Below are 18,175 nucleotides of genomic sequence, written 5' to 3' on the forward strand. Positions count from 1 at the left end.
GGAGAGAGAATCCTGGCAGTTATAACGGTGTTGGGAGGCAGTGTTTTGTATAGAGTGTAACTGCCTTCATACTCACCTGCATCTGATACCACTTGTATTCTGAAACCCTCTATCCTTGATGAGGGTCTTGCCCAAGACATTTCCACTGTGTTCTCATTTATAATTTTAAATTTCAAGTCTGAAGGTGGTTCCACTGCAAAAAGGAGATGAAATAAAGTTAGATTATGATACATTTAAAGATGTGTATGTGATATGTGATACATGATTCTAATCAGATTAAAGTGAGACAGTGTTTTGAATCAGGCATTCACATTAATCCCAACGACAAACACTTCATGACTGAAGCGGACATATTCGTTGTTGGGTAAGACACACAGGACTGACGTCCATGTTGTGAGGGTGACAGGTGAAAAAAGCGAACACGTGACAACGATGGAAAAATTGTGAGAAGCCATTTTGGAACAAAATGGCACTTGTTTGAGTTGCCCGGCCAAGACGGCCAGCAACTCAAGCACTGGCATACACTTCACATGTGCACAACTCTATCGAAGTGCAAACACTGAGTGAACCATCCAACACATGCTAAGTGCAGTCATTACAACGCATGCCTCAACCTCATACTAAACCACTCTTGTGATGGAGCTGAGCTGAGTATTACAAAAAAAATACAATCATTCTTGTTACTGATTATACAATGGAATCAAGGTTGCCATATTCTGTACTCTTGAGAAAATTGAACACCATATGTTATATATACAATGTATATAAACATATTTCAGAAAACGTAAAGTGGGTTGTTGTTTATTTGGTCAAGATATTTGCACATAAGTGAGTGGCACACATCCATTGCAAACCTTTTAAAAAGAATACACAATTCGTCACCAGAGACTCTTGTGTACTTTTTCACGGACAGTGTAATGCGTGAGAAGGAATGAAAGAACAAGACTTCTGTGAACAATCACATATCTATCACAGAGAAAAGTGTGTACATTAAAAAAATGAATACAAGGAGACATATACACCATGACAAGACCACACGTCTTTACATTGAACTGACTGGGTCACAGCATCATGCATCATGTACATGAGAAAGTTGTTTTGATCCAACAACTTTGATTGACTGGACAGTAGTTTTCCATGTACAGTTGGGACCACACAGACAGAGATGACAAACATATTTTATAATGATATTCTTCATCAGATCGGATTGGATAAAAGTGGAAAAAGCTGTTAATGTGTTAACATTATGGGAGGACATGTTATTTGAAAATTTGAATACCAGCATGCTATTGTTAATGAACGTATTACTTTTGATACATGTGATCTGTAGTTATGTATTAGTAATTACAATATTGATGTGTTATATGCCACTAAAAAGTCTTATTGCATGTTAGTGTTTCAAAAATACTATTAGGAATAATAAAAGATGAGGTATGAATAATGATTTTACAAAATAATGAGATTAGCATAGCCCTTAGTTTTTCCTGGTACCATGGCAAAATGAGAGTGATGTAAGTAAAGGAACATGCGTTAGACTTCAAGTGCCATGGATGGCAAGAATATCATTGTAAAATACACTATGAGGACGAAAGCCATAGCTTGGGACACACTGAATGCACAGGCAGATGACAAACACGAGCCCACCAAAGGCTTAAAAATTGGGATTGGAGGATCACCAACCTGGCATATCAAGCAACTCAAGGAGCCCCGATGGATCGTGTTCCCCTGATTTCTCCACGAGTACCCATCAAAGACGGATACATAGAAGTATGTGTTGGTGTGTGGGTGAGTATCAAAATGATGGATGATGGATTGAAAGAAATGTAGGAAGAAAAGTGTCTCAGATGGGTCTTCAGCTGCATCTGCCGCTCCAACGGTTCGTTCATAGCAAGATGGTGTGAGTGTGTCATTTGTTACAGTTCCTTTCACCATATGTTCTTCAGGTTTTAAAATATACTTGAGGAACAATGGTGGTTTTGTCAAAATAACAATCTGTGGTATGTTATTTGGACCTTGTGGTCGTTTTTGTTATAATATGGATGTGTCTGTCCCATCAGTTCTTAATAAAGGACACCTCTGGCTCCCGGGGGGCCAGAGTCTGGCTACTGTTGTGTTACCTCAGTCTCCAGCAAGCCAGCCAGCAATCCCGACCTGAGCTACTGCCAGCAGGAGGAGAGACCAAGAAGAGGAGGAAAGAACACCGACTCTCCCAAAGAGGCAGGACAGATGCCAAAGTAATTCCACAACATGTGCTGACATTAAACATTACTGCATATTAACTTTCCATATGTCTTGCAACTCAGCATTTTTGCAAATGCCCGCAAAGAAGCCAGAGAAAGGCTCTTTGTCTTTGTGCTGTCTGAGGAATAATTTGCTATTCTCGTATTTCATCTTTCCATTCTGTTAGTGCAGATATGTGAGAGTGGACTCCTCTTACCATGCAGGCGAGCTTTCTGGGAGGAAAAAATCTGAAGGTTTCCATACCATATTTCCATATTCACTATGATTTCGGAATGAGATGTTTGCATATGCAATTACATTGAGTCATTTTATGTCAAAACCACTGCTGCTATTAGAGACCATCAACCATCTATGACATGTAAGTTATTGTGACATGGAATTTAATGTAGAAGCACAAAATCACAGTTAAGAAGCTAAAGTGAGGAAGTTTTCAATCTGCATTATCCTTATTTACTTCTGTTTGTTAGACTTTCTACTCAAAGAAATTACATTAATGCACTGTGGACAGCTACTTTACTTTTTTTTTTACAATTGCTTTAAAGACTACATTAATCACATTGCTATTTTACTTAGGTTTTGTTAACTACATGTAGGCTACTTTTATGATTTTAACTTCCGGCAATATAGCCACTCATTGCAGTGAAATGTACATTTGTGTTTCTACATCCTCTACACAATCATTATCAGGTAAGAATAAAATGTGATCTTACATTCCACTGTTTAATTAGCAAGGCTTTGGCAGCTATCCCATTTTTGCTTTGGAAAATGTGCAGAGGCTTGCCATCATAAAACTGAACAGAGCAACAGCCCTGCTAGAAACATTTATGGGGCAACATTAGCCATGAAATGACTTTTTTTCTGCTCTTAGTGCTGCATGTGCCTTGCCATTGGGTTTAATTAGAAATTGGAAATGAAATAAAGTTTAGTGTGCGGTGTTTCTTTCACTTGCCAAGTCTAAATGAAAAAATTGCTCTTGCACTTTTGGTCTAAATTACAGCCTAAATGGGGATCTGGTTCTGGATTTTACATGAATGCCTGGTAAATAAATCTGACTAAATACGCTACAAATAAGGAATAAAAGTATGACGTTCAGCAAGGAATCAGTCACATAGTCAAATACCATACACACCAAAACATAATGACTTTATTCAGTAATCAACACACACAGTTTTAACGGCTAGTTCCTGTCACATAACTAGAAGAGATAATAAAATGAAAAGAGGAGGAGAAAGAGCAGATAAAGAGACAGGTTGTGTGCAGAGTTGGAGTCAGAGGATTTGATTTACCTTGAGCATCTATGGAGGACAGCAGGGCTGCCAGGAAGGCAGCCGTGGCTAGTGACAGCCCTATCTTCATGTTTGGCCCTAAAGAGTCAGCGGCGCATCAATCAGTCTGAGAACAGAGACAGAGGATGTATTAAATCTGCAGACCCAGCTCACAGTCAGTGTGGTGTGGCTGTAATTACATTCTCATGTTCTGATTTAGATGAGCTGACGATGTCCCTCATCAGTAAAACATATACTCAGTGTACAGAGATTCCCTAAATCATGTTATTTTGATGTGAGGCTAATTATTTGATCGTGACTTTCTATCATAATGAGAAAACCTCCCTTTCAGAATAAGAGCCACACCTTGCAGCTGACGCGTTTACCCTGAGGTAGTAACAAGTTGCAGGTATTAGGAATGAGGGACTAAAAAAACATTAAGCTGGATAGATTTCAATTTGATGGAATTGTATTGGTTTCTTTATATTATTTAAATATGGTATTGACATGTGGGACAATGTGTTGCACTGTTTTCAATGGGCTGCTCTTATAGATGACTGAAATGGTTAAAAAAGAACATACACACAGTATAACTATAGTATTGCAGATCATCCTGTGTATGGTCTTTTAACACGGGCTGTGCGCCCCGCCTGGTGCATAAGAAAGCATACTACAGGCACAGGGACCCAAATGAATCTGATGAACAGACGGACACCAGGAGCTCACCGAATCAGAACCCGGGATTAAACATGAAGCACAGATTATATGCCAGCCCTGCTGCTGATATCATCTACATTTGATTTTACTTTTAAAAGTTTAATTGCATTAAGAGTTCAATTCATTTTCAGTGGTCGAACATATATCTTAACAATTTATACATTCTATATTCAATTTTAAAAGTTATGTTTAGTTTATGATCTAGTTTTCTATCACCTTAAAAGTTAATATAGGAAAAAAAGTGATCGAAGCATAGAGCGGGACAAAACTGCGATAATCTCACAAATTTCATGTGAAAAAAAATTTAACATTCCTAAATATGTGCAAACAAACCAGTTTTATCATAAAGGTAAGTGTACTCACCTATTCAAGTTCCCCCAAAAAACTGAACGGACCAAAAAAGTCAGAGCAGCCTGCTTGAAGCCTCCTCCTCTGGAAAGTAAGAGAGAAATTTCAGGAGCTGCGCCTGGACCCCTCTCTCCTCTCCTTGGCTACTGGAAGCTCCGCCAACAGATGTCCAAGAAGGGAAAGCCTCTCTCTCTCTCTCCAAGTGGGAAGAATCGTTCCACCATCGGCTACTTAATAGAAGGAGGGGGGGCAGTCCCCAACTCTCAATTTACCATCAGATGAGCCTCTTACACAAGCTCTGCCTTCCACTTGATATGTGTCCCCCCGCTAAGGCTGATCCGGGTGTTTGGAAATTACATTTTCCCTGCATTCCTTTGGTCTGGCGATTTAATGAGTTCTCAGTGCCAATGAGTCCTCACAGCGGGGTCTCAGCTGGCCAGACGGCACTGAGAGAGGGGAAGCGTTTTATTTGCGCAACAGGAAGCATTATCTGACTTATTTACTCCGATGTCAACGTAAAGAAAAGTTTAATTTGTTTGGCTTTGTAATCTGAAATCCACTAATCATGATGAAGATTTCACACGACGCTTCCAAAATGCTTAAAGAAAAATAACAACGGTAGGAACATAAGCGCGTCTTTTTAAACCTAACTTCACTTGTGATATGAAGTATTGATGGAAAATTTGTATACTTTGATTTGCAACTTTAAACAAGAGATCCTAACTGATAGGTTTGTGGTGCCCCCTAGTGCTCAAAATAAAGAACCACAGCAGTAGGGAGAAAACCAATTCAGTCTGCCGAAAAACACTTAAGAGAATTTTTTTGTCCAAAATATATAAGATTCTTACAATTCTTGCAGCAAAAAACGAACATATGCAGCAAATTAACAACTCATATTATTTATTATAGATCATGATTTGTACAATCAATAAATACCGATTTCAAACATGAAACACACTGACATTATTGCCAAATCTGCACAACAGAGTGGATGAATTGCATTCAGCATCAAGACAGCTGCTGTGTTACATCCAGGGGAACAATCCTGCTTTACTGCGCCTTTTTGGGCATGGAAGCACTAAGCAGCTCATACACAACATATCCAGTCCCTGTGAAGAGATCAAACAAACACAATACAAGGTAATTATCCAGGCTTCCACTGAGACTGGATGATGCATCACGAAATCAGTAATTTTACTTTCAAAAGGCGTTCCTGTAATAACAGAGGGGTCAAGTCATGACCCCAATGTTGACATCTAAAATGAGTCTGAGTCATCACATTTCAAAAGGGACGCTGACATACCAAACACAGTGAGAGCCATTGTGGCCCTGTAGAGCAAAGCGTCTTTTGACCCGCCCTTCAGATGGACCGGCATACCGTTATCCTCCTGTTCAAGGGGAGAAGAATGAACAAAAGTGGAAAAGATGGCCGACCATAAGGTTTAAATTAATATGCGTTTGGTTCGCTATTTGTAGAATAGAACATAATATGATCACTTATTTTTCTCCAGCAAGGATTTCCTGGCAGAGCAAGTCTTTACTTATGGCATACAGTACATAATGCAGTGAAGCAGTGTTGCTTGGGGATTCAGCAGCAAGGGTAGGCCATTTGCCAACTAATTTGTGGTGCTATGCAAGATCAGCAAAGCCTGCCGCACACTGCAATGTTGATATTGCAATGGATTTTTAATTAGCAGCTGCTAAGCGTAATTAGTTTAACTCCAGCCCCAGCTACAGGAGTAGGTCATTTAAACACTACAGGGGGTGACTCACTGATACTTATCTGTCAGGCTACAAAGAGGAAAATATTATGTCTCCACAGCCTGGAAATAAAATAGAAACTTTAATGTTATCATTACAGCAACATCTCATATATGTCTCTAAAAAGAATAAAACACATCAAACCAGCACACATTTAGCTTTCCTTTAAATCCAAGGTAACCCAACTTCAGATAGGAAAAGAAAGAAAGTCCAGTTTCTGTTTACACCAATACAAAAATATGGTGGAATATCATGTTAAAACATGTTTTCCCTCTTTTGCAGTGATCATCCCTACCTGAAACAGTCGCTGCTTTTCCTTCACAGTGTTATTGACTTGTCTGCGGGCACTGTTGGTGATGGTCCGCCTCAGAATATGCTGAAGACCCTGGTTATAGAAAAACATAACAGAGGGTTTTTTTAACGGTTTAAACAGTTAAACACAACAAACTGTGGTTAATAAAGATCTAATGATCTATGATGAATGTGAATCGATATTCAAAACACATCCATTACTAAATAACACAAACTACTGGGGAGTGACATCAAACTGTATGTAGTGCTGAACCACTTTGAAGCAAGTGTGTGAAATGTTTCTCACTCAAAACGATTGGTTAACTGATGACACCTGCTGGTCGATCCTGCACATTACATTTAAACATATAATTAAAACAGAGGTCATCTCCCTGCTATGGGACAGCCACGGTATTCTGATAAGGAAAGGCTGTATTATTAAAGCATAGCATGTGACCAGGCATCTTTTAATGGGCCATACTTTCATTAGCTTTACATTAACTGTAGAATAGATAAATGAGTTGAAGCTTGACCACATTGTGTGTGGTATAATAATGACGTAGTTAGTAAGTGTACGTGGTAGATCAGTCAAGTCTGTTAAACTAAATCCGTTTACATTTTAAAAGTCGACCGCTGCTTCGTGCATCATTACAAACCAACATCAGTGACTTCTCTCACTTGTAGCTTTAGCTAGCAGGCAGCTAACGTCCTGGCAGGCTGAGCAGGTGTCTTTAAGCAACAAAAACAACGCTTTTTCCTGGAAATAAAGCACGCGTTGCTTTATAATGTGTGTTGGTCTCAGAAACTAGCTTTAAACAGTTTAGCTTGGGACCGTTATTTGGAGCTAGAAACTGAGCTTTAACTTATACTCGTGACGATATTAAAGTAACAACAACAGCTAAAGGACAAAAGTGGAACGTCTGATTACAAAAACAATACGTTACAGTTCACTTACCGTAAGATGTCTGTACATTTTGACGAAAATTAAAGTGAGGTATGAAGTAAACACACGGCACAAGGACAGACTGACAACCTGACTTCCCAGAATCCTTTGGGGCATGCAGCCTCCCAGCTTCCTCCCAAGCGGCAACCACCGGGGCTGAACAATAAAGCCATGCGAAACTGACTTAACCTGCAATACCGCCATTGACCGGCAGGGGCAGGCTCCAACAAGCCTCTGGCTCCATTGACTTGAAAATGAACATTTTCTCTCATAAAATGATTTCTTTTTAAATCAGTGTCCTGTGAATGTGTTTAGTGAGGTGGATATGTGTGCAGTTTAGATTTGTTTTGGTTTCTCTGTGTTTATGTAATGATACATTAGTGCATTGGGAAGGAGAAAACCCATCATCTCTTCCTTCAGCAGAAACTTCACTGCTAGGTATGATGTAACATGCAACACTGTTACTTTTGTCACTTGAGGTAAACACACATCTGTCAGGAAGCTGAACTGTCTCCCTACCCTGCCCCATCTCCTCCCTCTCCCTCTGTCCCCTACACAGGAACTTGGACACTTCAACCTATCAGACATCCACCCTAAAGACAAGATCTACATCAGAGGACCTAAAACTTCAGGAAAGGAAAAAATGGCAGTGCAATGGAAAAAGTACTGTACCCTGAGACCCTGGAACTGAACCAAGGCTTCACAGATTGAGTGGTTCCACGCAGGTTCTGCCTTCAACAGGGTGAAGGAGCTGCAGAGAAGAGGATGGAGAGAAAATGCAGAGGCTTTTCAGGGGGAGAACAGGGTGGTGAGAATACCTCTAACATTTAAATATACTGTAAAACAGAGTAGAATTACTTTTACTTCTGCAATTTTATTCAGATAATGAAGTTTTGCTGCCATCTGGTGGCCATAATTAGGTACTACACGTTGTGCAGGGCAGACCAGCCGGCACTCAACTAAAATGTTTTCTTTTCTGTGTTTCAGGAATAGGAATGGGTTGTGAAATACAAAGTCACACATCTCATTTGCACTGGCTTCTCTCTCGTCCACTTGAAGCAGCAGTAAACCGGGCTGCCCGAAGAATCCCGCTTAGTTAGCTCTGCCACACGCTCCTTTCCCCGGCTCCACCCCCTCTTTCCAAATATGGTCACTTCTGGCTCCCAAATGTCAAGATGGCGACCAGGAAGTAAAGAAAAACGGGAGGTCGCAAACCAATCACTGATGTCATGGCGGTAACGTGCACCCTCATACGTTACAGCTTTTCTTGTTTTGGTCCGTTGTGAGTCGCAACTCCGTCCTCTTTAAGGATTTCTGTTAGAAAATAGAACAGAGAATGAAGTCGGACGTGGAGGACTTGATGCCGAGGCTACTGCCTCTGGAGTGTGGAGCTAGTACGGAGGACCTGGACCTGAATGGACCACCACGAAACCCCCAAGAATACCTCCGACAAGTCCAGTATGTTCACTAAAGCAACTGTATTTTCATTCAGCACACTGTGTGACTGAAACGCGAAGGACTGGTATTATGAGCTGTATCCCTGTGATTGTAGACATGATCTATTTCCTTCCTCGCTTTTGCGGAGCTATTACTTGCTTTAATGATTCTACTCCATCAGGCTGGAGGCATCGTTGTGTCCTGAGGTGGTGGTTGCTCAGATTGACCCCAAGAAACTGAAGAAGAAACAAACAGTTAATGCTTTAGTAAGTAAATATGACTTGGAGAAGAAAATGAATATTCCACAGGAAGTGTATAAAGATGCTGAGCACATAGATTCAACATGTCTCCTGTGTTGCAGGTTGCAGGCTGCCATGCTGCTCCTGTTGGTTTCTCTCCCAGCCTCAGTTGGCAACAGTTTCAAGTCAGTAACTTCTCTGACGTCAGACAGGTATTTTTTTACAGTGTGCAACCCCAGACATTGTTCAGCTTGACAAATACTTTAATGCTTCTTTGCTGTAAAGACTTGTTTCTTTTACTGTTTCAGAGCATAGCAAAGAACCGAAAACACTGGAGCAGCCAGACTCTGGATGACAATGTGCTGATGGTGAGGAGCTGTCACACATCTCAGACGTTTAACAAATACATCTCAAACATTTAAAGAGGACAGGCAGACGTATTTAAAGTTATTTTTTTTAATGTGATGATTTTATATTACAGCCAAAGTTAACAGATGAAGAGGGCTGGAAGAGATTTTGTTTAGGAGAAAAAGTCTACCTGGGCACGTCATCCTGCCACACAGATGCAGAGTTTGAGCCAGCACTGGACTACAGCAAGGTTGTACAAATGTGTAACATTTTATTTGCATTTATACGGTGATCACCTTAAGTATCGATGAATTTTGATGTATTATTTTGACAGATGCATGTCTGTCTGTCTCAGGTGGGGTTTCCTCCCTTTCTAAGCATTGTCAGCAGACTAAACCAGGTAAATGGGCTTCTCTTTAAAACACTGATCAAACTCTAAAGCAGTCAGATTAGTGATTAGTGTTTGTTTTCTGCCACCTCTCTGTGTCTGACAGTCCACAGTGCTGATGGTGTTGGAAATCCTCATCAACTGGTTTGAGGAACGAGAATTTGTTCCACAGTTGGTGAGTTTGGTCAGTTCACATTTTCATACACGGTTAATGTTACAGTCACAGTAATCTGTATTAATGGATTCTGTATGACTGTTGTTCATTACAGGGTCGCTGGTTGTATGCTTTGTTGGCTTGCTTAGAAAAGCCTCTGATCCCTGAAGCACATTCCTCCATCAGACAGCTGGCAAGGAGATGTGCTCAGCTCCGCAGCACGCTGGTAGGCACGCGTACTGTCCTCTGGCCTATTGTGCTGATTTTATTTTTCCATGTTGGCAACAGCTGCAGCCACTTCTGTTATTGTACTATTTTTGTTCAAACTCTCAATTGCACTTGTTTGTATTGATACCTTGATCTGTATATAAATGATTCACAGGACAGTCAAGAAGATCAGAAGCTACCTGCCCTCAACCTGCTCATCTGTCTTGTTGCCAGGTGACATTATTGTACATCCGAAGAAATTCGTTTGAAAGGATTTGGAGCTAGTATTGTGTTTTTTATTGCACTATATATAGTTTAATGCTCACATTTAAATCTTTTTTTTTTATCCTGCAGATATTTTGAGCAGAATGATCTGGCAGACCAGCAGGAGTGAGGAGAAACCTGAACCGATATGAACACTTTACAGGACACGTTCTTAATGCTGCTGATGACTGCGAGCATGGTGCTTCTGCATCATGTCGGGATGAAAAGTTGATTTGTTACTTGAAAAGCGCTGCGCAAATGCAAGTGGACAGCAGCCAAAACAAGAAGTATTTTTTTATTGGTAAAACTGTGAGACGAATAAATTGCAAGCTTCACTTATTAAACTGATTTGTAAGGGAACTGCTTGTGTGAACGCCAAGTCTTTGGGACTGTGAAATGATCTCACGTAGCTCTAGTTTCAAAGTCAATTATTTTCCATGCACCCGAGTTATGAACTATAACAGAAATCCTGACTTTTACTCTCGGGTTCCACTTTTTTCTAGAAAATGACATAACAGCAAAACAAGACTGAAGTTTACTGTTGAAACAAGTAGGTTTTTATTTTACAAAATTAAATGTAAATACCTCAAAATGTGCCACAATTTTCACAACAGCCTGTGTATGTGGTCTTAACCTGCAGACTAAATGATTCAGTATGCACTACATTTGAGCTAAAAGACCAATCAGTTCAATTTAAACAAGAATGCAGCAATTCAAATACCAGAGTTTCACACAAAAAAAAGACTCTGCAAAATGTTCGACTTCAGCTTGTTTAAAAGTCTAGAAACAAAATCATCTGATCCTTTGAGAACAAATAACCACACCTTAGACAATTCCACTAATACCCCACTTTTAATTTGAAGCAGATTATAAGTTGGTAAAAAACAAAACAATATTTGAGCAAATTACAATTGATATCAAACAGTGAAATAACTGATTTGACACAAAAACTTGAACATAAAACTGCTGTATGTGAAATGTGTCATAGCCATCAATACCCAGCCTAGCAATAACACATTCAGTACCACCTTTTCTTTACAGCACTGCAGAGATGTTCTTAAAAACCAAATTTCAGATGTGCTGTGAAGGAAGCTAGATTTAAAAAGACGGGGCTACAATGATCTCTCCTGACCTGCTCAGAAATGAGTAAAATTACAATGTAAAGGATTTCCTCTGGAAGAAACCCCACAGTCGCCAAGAACTGTTTGTTGGCAAATGATGGGGGAGAAAAAAAACTGGAGGAAAATACACTGTTTCATGTTCCATCAATGTTGGTGTTTCGATCTAAAGTGGACTTTGAAAGTGTCTCCAATGTTAAAAAACTCTTCTTTGAATAAGAGGTGCTTATTTAAAAAAAGGTTGTAAAGTAAACTGATGGAGGTTTTCCCCCAAAGAGTTTTTATAGAAGCTAAAGCTAAATTAGCGTCTTTTATCCTTCCTGTCCCTATCTTTATGTTCCCTATCACCTCGGGATGACCTGCCCCTTCCTTCCTCACTCCTCCTCTTCCTCCTCTCCTTGGATCCCTTAGAGTCCCTCCCTCCTCCCTTGTGGTGACTTCTCTCTTCTTTTTTCTTGTCCCTGTCTCTATCTGATGGCACCCTCTTGCGCTTGCCACTGTCTCGGCTGCGACTTCGACTGCTACTGTCAGATGATGAAGATGAGGAGGATGAAGAGGAGGAGGAGGAGCGGCTGGATCCGGAGGAGGAAGACGAGCTCCCACTGGAGGAGGACCCGGAAGAAGAGGAGGAGGAGCTGTTACTCTGGCTGCGGTTTTTCCTCTGCTCCTTTTCCTTCTTCCTCCCTCTGCCTCCATCCTCATCCTCCTTAGCAGGGGTTGTGGTGGGGGCCTCCTGTGAGTCAGGCAATTTTTGTGGGGCCTCTTCTCCTGATTTTTCTTCCACTGCCTGGTTCTCAACCTCAGAATCCTGGACCTTAAACCCAGTGATGGTGGAATCGTTTGCAGGCATGGTTGAGGCTGTCTGAGGTTTGGGGGCTGGAGAGGGCCCTTCATTTTCAGCAGACTGCACTGCTGGTTCCCCTGTAGTGTGGCTGGGCTGTGGCATTTGACTGATGTTTGGTGCTTCCTGGTTGCTTACAGCTGGTTCAGAGGACTGGGTGTCCTGAGTCTTTTCATTACTGAGGTCTGTGGGGTCCTGCTTACCATCTGTTTCTACCTCATCTTCCTTACCCATGTCCTTCTCTGCCACCTGGTCTACCTCCATGTCCTCTGATTCTGGACTTGCCTCTTTGTCTCCCCTGTCCTTCCGCTCTTCATCTTTTTTCTCCTCACTACCCTCCCCAATTAACTCCTTCCTTTCTTGCTCTTTCTTTACCTTCTTCAGTACTTCCTTCTCCCTCTCCTCCCCCCCACCCCTTTCTTCCACCTTTATATCACTCTCCTTCTCCCTTTCCTCCTCCTCCTCATCTTCCTCTTCCTCTTCCTCCTCCATCTCTGCATCAATCTTATTACCTGTCATCTGAACTACCTGCCCTGTTGGCTTACCCTCAGCCGAGTGGTCCGTCCGTGATGTCACTGTGTTTCCATCCTGGTCGCGGTTTATCTGTCGCCGGGGGCGTGACTCCATCTTGCTAAGATGTTCAGCAAATGCTTCACGCCTTTCCTCAAACACAACTATACAGAAGTATCCATACATGAGTTATAAAATACTACATTAAGGGTACTGCTTTCCCAAAGCAGGAATTCTACTTACCATTTAATTTCTTGGTGGAGTCATCGAGGAGTTTCTGTGTAGCGGAGCACATTTTTCCAGGCAGGTAGAAAATATGAGGCTTGGTTTTTGTGCGAATGTATTTCACCAGGTGATTATTGTGGCTTGTCCACTCCTCTTGCTGTGGATGCAACAAAGCATAAACATTTTAAACCAACAACATTTCAAGGACCATCTGAGAGCCAGAATACTGAAGTAATGACAAACAATTTCAATGTTTCACATTATATCTTACCAGTTGAGCTAATTCCACTTTTTGTTCCAGTAGTCTCAACTCCGTCTGTTTGGCTCTCCTCTCTTCAAACAGTTCCCTCTTTTCAGTCTCCACCTTTTTTCTTTCTGCCTCAGCCTGAACCTCAAGCTTCTGCTCAATCTCTGAGCGACGCTTTTGCTGTGATAAAACGGTACAAAAAAATAAGATTTTTTTCTAAATGTCAAGATCTGAGAATTAGGAATCAACTGAAAATGCTTAGAAAAAAACAACACAGGAACACTTTTAGTCAGATATGCAGACATGAAAACGGGTCAGGGGTGAAAAAGGTGAGAAGGGTGCATGAAATATGTGAGCGGGCTAAAATGATCACATATTATATTAAAATTAATTTTGATCGTGTTTGATGAACACAAATTAAATCATTTATCAAATGTACTACATTATGGGCAAACTAGTCAAGTCTGAACATAATGAATGTCTAAGCCAGTTATTTGTCCTCCCATGTCATGCCATAAAAAAATATGGGGGGAGTTTTTTTTCTTCCTTTTTTTAACTTCCTAGATGCCCCTTCCTGCATTCTGGTGATTTTGACAGGTCGTTAAACACCTATTTTACCTACAGTAGTAAACCCTTAGTTTAACAATTCTGTGATTGGTCGGAATTTAGTGGGCGTGGCGAATGTGGTGAAGCGCAAGGGCTTCTTCGGGTGCAGAACACACAGACGGAAGGAGGAAGTACAACGACGGAGGAGAAAGAGAAACACGGCGCACAGAGGAGAGTGTCTGTCCAAAAGGTGGCGATGCTGCATATTAAGGAATTAATCCCAGTATTGATCATGGCGTTACAGTGGCTCAATGCGCACATTAAACACCAGGGGACGGGATGTATTATTGCAGCCAGTCATCCACACAGAATTAAACTCACACAGACCAGAGGTCTGCTACAGTCAGCTATACGAATCTTCCATCTATTGTCAGCTAAAAGAAGAGAGAGGTCCGACTCTGTCCATGTGGCGGTTTATTGAACAAAGATCTTTAACAGTAAAAGGTCTCACTCCTGCGATCATGCACGTTCCAACAAACAAACTCGTGATGAGTGTGACGTCGGCATTATAGATCTTTGCAGCTCCCAAGCAGTCAAGCAGAGTAAATACAGAACGTGACTTTTTAAGCACCTCTGCTTAAAAACATGCCGAGGTCCGGACGCTGTGGCCTTGCCCCCCCCCCCCCCATTTTTGTTAGCATCAGATCTACACGATTCATGTAGGTCACCTATTTTGGCTTCAAAATGGCGAATTTCGCCAAAAGGTTAAGCATTTTCATGTCTGGATATGTGATATGCTCAGCTCTAGGACAAAATTCCCCACCTTTTCTGTAGATGCACTTGCATCCTGCTTGAACTTTTGTAGGGTCCCCATCAGCAGGCCAAACATACGCCGATTTCTAAACCAAAACGACACACATGCATCATACACAATTTCATTGCTCATTTCTACAAAGACTTCTTTTTTACTCGACATTTATCAGCCTACGTTTATACTTATGTCAGCTGTAAATATAAACCAGTGTGTACAGATAGAATTTGCTTACCTCTGTTTGCCCTTCTCATCCATGGTTTGATCTTGAATGAGATCTCGGCGTGTTCTCTCCTTGGAGGTAGCTACTACAGACGACTGCAACGCCGGCTGAAGAAAAGAAAAGTAGAACATCTGATGACTTTGACTCATTAACCAATAAACAAATAGCTTCGCACTGCATTAGTGGACAAATTCACAACAACCAATAAATGAGGAGGAGCACTACAAACACACGAGGCCATACCTTTTTGACATCATCGTCATCCTCAGCGTCGCTGTCGTTGCGTGTGTCTCTCCTGGCCCTCTGGTCCCCTGCCAGCCTGTGTGCACAAACAACAAACAGATAAAACTTACATACCAGTAATGACATGTAATATGGGAAATAAATTAATAATTTTCCTCATATCAGTCCATACGTATAACATCACATAAATCAAATCACTATTTTGCAGTGTAAAATAGGGAAAATAGCTTTAATCCTAGGGCTGGGCTGCATTCACTGTGTATACTTTGGTCAGGCCATGGTGTAAATAGCACTAAAACTGCAGCAGGACATAGGGCAACACTGCGTTCTTTTTAAAATCTCATCTATTCTTAGTCCAAAATCTGCACAAACTGTGTTGGTGTGTATCGAAAGATTCTTAAAAACATGATCTCACCTCAGCAGCGCTCCTTCGATATCTCTCTGCTTGGCAGGGGGGCCACCACTTCCGATGTCTGAGAGACTACGCCTGGAAAAATACGACACAAAATTAAATGACAAAACACACTTTTTACATCGTACACTTTTTAAATCTCAAGATTTGCATAGCTTACATGCCATTTGAGCACCTATATAACCGTTTGATCAACATCACTGGATTGAGGGGACTTGAATGCATATTTACCTTAGCAGGTTGATACCTCTGCCTCTACCTCCTCCCAGGCCTGCTGCCATGGGTCCGCCGAGCCGACGGATCTGGCCCGGTCTGAAATCACAGCGACAAAGACGTTCATTACGATGATTAAACGTTCTCTTATCTCTAACCGTTATTGCGTTTGTTAACAGCAATCATCCCTTTCCAATAATCAAAGCCGCTAGCCATTATCTAACAGGAAGGGAATGAGGTGACACTTGGACGACGCCTACTTGTGGGCCTAAACATACCTGGCAAACTAGGTTAGATATTTCTCTCCGATGTTATGAGAAATTCTCATAATTTCCGGGGTATTTCTCAGTTAAACGTGCGACTACAGAGTTTCAGAAGTTATGTGAGATTATGTAGACTCCGGTGGTTATCACAAAACACAATGAGGTGCTTCTGTTTGCGAGTTAGCCAACTCATGCTAACTTTAGCACACGTCGTTTGCCGTTCAAATGCTAGCAGTTGGTTAGCTTCTATCTAGCAGTACGGCAGAAGCTAAATACTCATTGTGGCTCTTACCTCGATTCATTGGGATCACGTCCTGTAAGTTTGCGAATATTATCGTCCACATGTTTCAAGCTTTCCTTGGCTTTTTCGAGCTGGTCTTGCAAGCTCCGCACCACCACCGCCATCTTGCCTTCAGTTCGCGCGAATCACGTGTTCGCCTTTTATGACGTTCTGTCTTCTTCTTCTCTTCTGAATTAAGACAGTTGGCATGCAATAGCGCCACCTGCTGCTGAAAAACGTTGTTGTCGTGCATTAAAAATCACTACGGTGGCCTTGAAGGTCAAAACACAACAGCATTTCACAAAACACAACAGCGTTTCAGAAAACGGAAAGGGTAGGTACAACACTTCTTGTTTCTGATTGGACAGAACCCGCACTAAAAATAATCTGATGTGTTTGGTTGTTTCGCTGCCAGTCAAGAACTGACGCTTTGTGAAATGCTGTTGTGTTTTCTGAAATGTTGTGTTTTGATCATCAGGGCCACCGTACAAATCACCCATCCACTTGTTTTATTGCCATTTTGTTTGACATTTTTTTCCAATAACAATAAACTATATATCAAAATTATCAGAACAAAAGTTAACAATGTTCAATATAAATACATAAAAGCAAACACGTTCTACTGTCTTGCACTATGCTTAAATGTACACCATGAGTTCTTCACAAAAGTTAACAATACTTTCAATTTCAGATTTCAGAACAGAATTTCAGAACAGAAACCAAACGATAAACCACAGATGATATCCTGGTTCATACATAGCACAGATGCATCGTGCTGTTTTGCTGTTTGTTCTGTCTACCTACCTCACTGGAGGGCTTCCAAGGTCAATATGCATACACAAAAACATCTCATCTAAAATCCTTTCCTCTCTGTTTTCCAACTGTTATTGTTTCAGCTTAATTGTGTAACATAATAATCTTGCAGTCTCATTAGAGACTGTAAGATTTGCCTTGCGCAAACAGGTTCTTAGTTTGAGCCCTTACTTCCTCTGCTGTGTCGGCACAGGAGATATAAATCCATAAATATCCTTTGCAAAATCATTCAAGTGTCTTGGTTGATGCCCCCTTTTTTCAACAAAATCATAATTCAAGTGGAAATTCCACATTTATGGCTTGAATTATTCTTTTAGTTTGTGTCTCATCTTCAGAGACATGATTTAGCCAACAGGTTATCTTGATCTTCAAAGTCCACAGACCAGTAGAAAATCTACTCCTGTCTTCTGGGAAGCTCATATCTATTCAGTTTCATACACATTTATCAGTTTTAGGAAGAAAGAAATGTTCTGATGATAAGCTCACAGAGATCTCTGTTGTAACTGGGAAAATCTCAGGAAGACCAGTCTCCACCTGCTTGTTATCTCTGCTGGGAGGGGAAAAAGAAACAAAACAATGGCAGTCCTAGGCTCAGACAACTTCCCGAGACCTGTGGGAAAGCTCAGCTGTAAAGTAGTCAGATAAGAAAGTGCACACCCTTACATTATTTAAGTTTTCTGTTTAATTTTGTAGCAGTGATGCTTTGAGCAGTTGTGTTTCTTTGTACTCACCTTGGGGTCTGAATTAGGCAAGTTGTATTTTTGAAGATTAACACACCATGATATAGGATGTTCTCCTTAGGCCGCACCCTCCCTCATTACACGATA

At 41.0% G+C, this 18,175-nt stretch overlaps 4 protein-coding genes across 11 annotated transcripts in view; 1 reads left to right on the forward strand and 3 right to left on the reverse strand.

Moving 5' to 3' along the window:
- The window catches only part of col12a1a (collagen, type XII, alpha 1a), a 48,881-nt gene extending 44,044 nt beyond the window's left edge, over positions 1-4,837 (reverse strand). For 2 of the 4 annotated variants that reach the window (XM_028394769.1, XM_028394768.1), the window contains exons 1-3: positions 4,587-4,835; positions 3,528-3,633; positions 77-193 (exon numbers count right to left, since the gene is read on the reverse strand). In XM_028394769.1, the coding sequence (XP_028250570.1) occupies positions 77-193; positions 3,528-3,597 (187 nt within the window). In that variant the 5' untranslated portion in view covers positions 3,598-3,633; positions 4,587-4,835. Of the gene's footprint in view, positions 1-76; positions 194-3,527; positions 3,634-4,586 lie in introns of all 4 variants that reach the window. The other 2 variants (XM_028394770.1, XM_028394771.1) reach the window with 2 other exon arrangements.
- A 617-nt stretch (positions 4,838-5,454) lies between these two features.
- LOC114427509 (cytochrome c oxidase subunit 7A2, mitochondrial-like) lies at positions 5,455-7,721 on the reverse strand. Its single transcript, XM_028395608.1, has 4 exons — positions 7,579-7,721; positions 6,628-6,717; positions 5,875-5,959; positions 5,455-5,680 (listed from the first exon to the last, which is right to left on the reverse strand). Exons 1-4 carry the CDS (start codon positions 7,681-7,683, stop codon positions 5,622-5,624), a joined length of 339 nt encoding a protein of 112 aa, XP_028251409.1. The 5' UTR covers positions 7,684-7,721; the 3' UTR covers positions 5,455-5,621.
- A 1,019-nt stretch (positions 7,722-8,740) lies between these two features.
- Positions 8,741-10,963, forward strand: gemin2 (gem (nuclear organelle) associated protein 2). Of its 5 annotated transcripts, none has more exons than XM_028395625.1 (10): positions 8,741-9,024; positions 9,185-9,269; positions 9,365-9,454; positions 9,551-9,610; positions 9,724-9,840; positions 9,925-9,990; positions 10,085-10,162; positions 10,248-10,358; positions 10,515-10,573; positions 10,694-10,963. In XM_028395625.1, exons 1-10 carry the CDS (start codon positions 8,903-8,905, stop codon positions 10,731-10,733), a joined length of 828 nt encoding a protein of 275 aa, XP_028251426.1. In that variant the 5' UTR covers positions 8,741-8,902; the 3' UTR covers positions 10,734-10,963. The 5 variants fall into 5 exon arrangements, with proteins under 5 accessions (XP_028251426.1, XP_028251427.1, XP_028251428.1 ...); XM_028395626.1 differs by having other exon boundaries at positions 10,085-10,153; XM_028395627.1 differs by having other exon boundaries at positions 9,946-9,990.
- A 473-nt stretch (positions 10,964-11,436) lies between these two features.
- Positions 11,437-16,707, reverse strand: pnn (pinin, desmosome associated protein). The gene is made up of 9 exons (XM_028396192.1): positions 16,548-16,707; positions 16,011-16,091; positions 15,783-15,854; positions 15,368-15,443; positions 15,137-15,231; positions 14,914-14,989; positions 13,569-13,724; positions 13,316-13,454; positions 11,437-13,236 (listed from the first exon to the last, which is right to left on the reverse strand). Exons 1-9 carry the CDS (start codon positions 16,658-16,660, stop codon positions 12,023-12,025), a joined length of 2,022 nt encoding a protein of 673 aa, XP_028251993.1. The 5' UTR covers positions 16,661-16,707; the 3' UTR covers positions 11,437-12,022.
- Between the last annotated feature and the right edge of the window lie 1,468 nt (positions 16,708-18,175).

Source organism: Parambassis ranga, chromosome 22, assembly GCF_900634625.1.
Source record: "Parambassis ranga chromosome 22, fParRan2.1, whole genome shotgun sequence".
Taxonomy (NCBI): Eukaryota; Metazoa; Chordata; class Actinopteri; family Ambassidae; genus Parambassis; species Parambassis ranga.

Coding starts and splice junctions, on each gene's coding strand:
- LOC114427509 (XM_028395608.1), bottom strand. CDS start 7,683: ATGCCCCAAAGGATTCTGGGAAGTCAGGTTGTCAGTCTGTCCTTGTGC. Junction 6,718..7,578: donor AAATGTACAGACATCTTACG/GTAAGTGAACTG, acceptor TTCTATAACCAG/GGTCTTCAGCATATTCTGAG. Junction 5,681..5,874: donor AATGGCTCTCACTGTGTTTG/GTATGTCAGCGT, acceptor ATCTCTTCACAG/GGACTGGATATGTTGTGTAT.
- gemin2 (XM_028395625.1), top strand. CDS start 8,903: ATGAAGTCGGACGTGGAGGACTTGATGCCGAGGCTACTGCCTCTGGAG. Junction 9,270..9,364: donor AACAAACAGTTAATGCTTTA/GTAAGTAAATAT, acceptor CCTGTGTTGCAG/GTTGCAGGCTGCCATGCTGC. Junction 9,611..9,723: donor TGGATGACAATGTGCTGATG/GTGAGGAGCTGT, acceptor TTTATATTACAG/CCAAAGTTAACAGATGAAGA.
- pnn (XM_028396192.1), bottom strand. CDS start 16,660: ATGGCGGTGGTGGTGCGGAGCTTGCAAGACCAGCTCGAAAAAGCCAAG. Junction 15,444..15,782: donor ATCGAAGGAGCGCTGCTGAG/GTGAGATCATGT, acceptor TTGTGCACACAG/GCTGGCAGGGGACCAGAGGG. Junction 15,232..15,367: donor ATGACGATGATGTCAAAAAG/GTATGGCCTCGT, acceptor TCTTTTCTTCAG/CCGGCGTTGCAGTCGTCTGT.